Source organism: Muscardinus avellanarius (assembly GCF_963383645.1).
Source record: "Muscardinus avellanarius genome assembly, chromosome: 4".
In the NCBI taxonomy this organism is placed as follows: Eukaryota; Metazoa; Chordata; class Mammalia; order Rodentia; family Gliridae; genus Muscardinus; species Muscardinus avellanarius.
Window position 1 is genome coordinate 118,706,051 of NC_137789.1, and position 3,773 is coordinate 118,709,823.

General features: G+C 48.8%; 1 protein-coding gene across 1 annotated transcript; it reads right to left on the bottom strand.

The window, feature by feature from the left end:
- Window positions 1–1,486: 1,486 nt before the first annotated feature.
- PCBD1 (pterin-4 alpha-carbinolamine dehydratase 1) lies at window positions 1,487–2,760 on the bottom strand (the record flags this gene model as incomplete). Its single annotated transcript, XM_080693989.1, has 2 exons — window positions 1,487–1,585; window positions 2,692–2,760. 2 exons carry the CDS (start codon window positions 2,758–2,760, stop codon window positions 1,487–1,489), a joined length of 168 nt encoding a protein of 55 aa, XP_080550115.1.
- Between the last annotated feature and the right edge of the window lie 1,013 nt (window positions 2,761–3,773).

Here is a 3,773-nt window from a genome sequence, read left to right on the forward strand (position 1 = left end):
AAGTCCCAAGAGCTGCAGCTCTCAAGCTGGAGACCCAGCAGAGCAAGTAAAGTTCCAATCCAGAGGCCTGCGGGCTAGAGAGCCATAGAGTGTGGGCATTTAGTTTGAATCTGAAAGCAGGAGAGACGAACATCCCGCTCAAGGCAGGTGGGCAGTTCTATCTGAAAGTGGGTCAGCCTGTTGCTCTACGGAGGCTTCCCACATTATGGAGTATGATCTGCTTTACTGAGGACCAACTCAAATCTTAATCTCATTCAGAAAGACCCTCATTGACACACCCAGAATAATGTTGGACCAAATGTCTAGGTACACCCTGGCCCAGCCATGTTAAAAATTAATTTGTGACAACAAGAACAAGATAATGTGGCCCTAAACTGCCTTTCTAAATGTAGATTCTGATGCCTGCACTTTTTTTTTTTTTTTTTTTCGGGTCTGGGGATGGAACCCAGGGGCATTCGACCTCCGAGCTACACCCCCTGCCCTATTTTTTATTCTTTATTTTGAAACCGGGTCTCACTGAGTTGCAGAGGGCCTCATTAAGTAGCTGAGGCTGTCCGTGAACCGCGATCCTCCGGTCTCAGCCTCCCGAATGCTGGGATTACAAGCGTGCGCCACCACGCCCGGCTGCCTGCACACCTTTACTTGTGTTCATGATGCCCTCTTAGCCATCTGCCTTTCACGAGTACCACTTGAGTGTTTGGGGCATAACTCACAATCAACTGTGTCGCTATTAATCACTCTGTGCTCCCCCAACTCATTTCTTATCCTGCTATCTGGCATTAACTAGTTAATTTTGTCCATGGTTTTTCTGTTAGATTCCCCTAGATGTTAATGAACTTGAAGGCAAGGTGTTCTTTTCTTCCTCCCAGTACCCTGAATTGTGTCTTGGAACAAAGTGCCTCCATTTAGATGCCTATTGGCTGCTCAGTGGTACAAAGGCTAGGCCCTGGGTTTAATCCCCAGCGCCACAAAAACAAAAAAAACAAAACCAAAACTAAATAAATGCCTGTTGGCTCCAATTTGGATTGACCTCTAGAAAAAGTTCTAGAGCCTAAGACCAAGCAATACAATAGTTTTATTGAGGTGTCCTCACACAGGATGGGGTTTTCATTAGGGTCCTGGGTTTTAGGATGGGACTTTATTTCACCCTCTGTCACAGCTGCTTGGGAAATGAATTACGGAGCAAGACACAGCCTGGAAGCCAAACCTTTACTGTGGCTGGAATGTTAAAAAGGAAGGAAGAGCTTATTCAAACTAGTGTATGTAACAGAGCCCCGGGGATGAAGAGGGGCATGGGGAAAGGCTCAATTCCTGGTGTTGGCAGTGATGCTGGCATCTCTCCACAGCAAGGACTCGCCCCTAACTGGAAGCAGCAGGGTCAACGTGGCCGTTCTGGCTGTCGTGGTCAGGGGCCAGGGCACCTCAGTTCCCTATCTGGATTCCCAGTTCATTAACCCTTTCCCCTGAGGAATGCAAAGAACAGGGTTTATGTCATGGACACTGCTACTTGCTCGATGAAGCTAGCCAGGTTTATGTCCCGTTCTGAAAGGCCCGCACATTCATGGGTGCTCAGGGTGATGTGCACCTGAAATAAAAGAATAGAAGTTCAGGACCAGCTGACACCACAGACTTAAGAGTAGGAGAGTCACTAGCTCCTGGGCTCAGCCCTACTAAGAGCAGAACAGCAGCTGGTCACTACAGTCCCTCCTGGAAATAGCAGCCAGTCACTACTGTCTCTCCTGAAAATGAGCAATTAGTCACTACGTTCTCTCCTGGGAACAGCAGCTGGTCACTGCTGTTTCTCCTAGGAATAGTAGCCGGTCACTTCCATCTTTTCTAGGGACTGCTTTTCTGGCAGATCTGTAACAACAGTATGAAACCATCTTCTATTACATCTCCCCTCGACCGACCTTCCTTCCTTCCTTCCTTCCTTTCTTTTTTTGGTGGTTCTGGGGTTCCTGGAAGCCCTTCTACCTCCAGGCTACACTCCCAGACCTATTTTATATTTTTTATTTGGAAACAGGGTCTCTTAAGCCAGCGAGGCTGGCTCCGAACCAGCGCGATCCGCCTGTCTCCGCCTCTCAAGTGCGGGGATTACAAGCGTGCGCCACCACGCCCGGCGACGTTTTTTTCAAAATTATTTTCCAAAAATAATGGTGACTTCAGCTATAGGGAAAGAATTTAACATACAGATGTCAAGAGCAACCTAAAAGCTAAAGACAAAACCCAGTCTACCACTGACAACTCAAGATGATCCATTTAGAGAGAGCCTCTTTCACCCTATGTTTTTATGAACAGAGGCCAGCAGAGCCCTTGCCACATGGTAGACATTTAACGACAGTTCAATTCATTAAGCAATCTGACCTGTTTACTATGCATGGGTATTCTTAGCTCAAGTTTATTACTTTTTCATTCTTCCATTCCGCCAGAAAGATCAAAACCTCTTAGAGCTATTAAAGATAAGGAAGGCAAAATCCCCATGGCTTTCCTTTCTTAGGGTTTGCCTTCTTCGTGCCTACTTTAACAACAAATATCTCAAAAGTGTTTTAATTTGAATTTCCTTAAATTACAGTTAGAGGACCTGTGGGTGGGGAGGGCCCGGCGTCATGTCCCAGACAGAGCCTTCAGAAGGAGCTGGGGTTCTCAGGTGTGGACAGGGACCCAGCACCCCAGGCCCACAACCTTGCTCACCTTGTTGTACACGTTGAACCACTCAGGATGGTGGTCCAGCTTCTCAGCCTGCAGGGCCACTCTTGTCATAAAGCCAAATGCCTGGTTAAGTGAAGGGAACCCCGGTTATTGCTCTGAGAGAAAGGATTCCTGGGCACCTCTTAATGGTCAGCTCAAGACCGAGATGCAGGAGGATGCACTAGCTTCCTACTGGGAGAGGCCTAGCTCCAATCATGTCCCCAGGACATCCTGCCCCTGGCTCTGCAGCAGGAAAGTCTTGCCCAAAGGATCACTAAAGAGGGGCAAACGGAACAGGAGGTTCAAGTCTTAGCCAGCCTCAGGCTCTCTGCTAAAATGTCTTTGGATGTATGTATATCTGTTTGCCACATGAACTCTCTCTTCTGAGGATTGTTTCTACAAGTTCCAGGTAGGGAGAGTCTAAGACCCATCTTCCTACTTTGTAATCTTAGAGGAACACACTTTCCAAGTCATTCAGGGAAATTAATTTTCCCACTGGCACAGCACCCAAACAGACTGACTAGTGTAGTCTGCTGGTACTGGCTAAGGGACTGGAGGGGAGGGGACAAGTGTGGAGTGTGTCCCCAGCCAACCAGCCCTCCCTGGACACACCCTATTGAAATCTTTGAAGTGGAACTGCTTGAAGATGGCATCGCGGCCTTCCAGCTCGTTCCACCCCACCGCTCTCAGGTTGGGCAGCAGCTGGTCCCGCTCTTCAGCGCTCAGCCTGTGGGCTTTGCCAGCCTGGAAGAGGAAAAGAGCAGAGGACCAAGGGTGTTTTTATAGGTCACCAGAGAGGGTCCCAGATGTCTGGGGGAACTTGGCCATCTTCTGCTGTCTGCTCTGGATGCAGGTGCCCCATCAAAGAGCAGCAGATCTTCAAGCAGTAAGTCCAGGTCTGGAGGGTGGCGCCTGCCCAGGAGGTGGGGTCCGGGCATACACACCAATAGGCTCTCAGCTCTCCAGCTTGACACTCTCCTCAGAGAGAAAAGATCCCAAAGAAAGTGGAATGCCAGTCACCGGGACTGAGAGGCATTCCTTACCTGTCCCTACCCAAAACCTCAGAGTCCCCCAACCACAGTCTA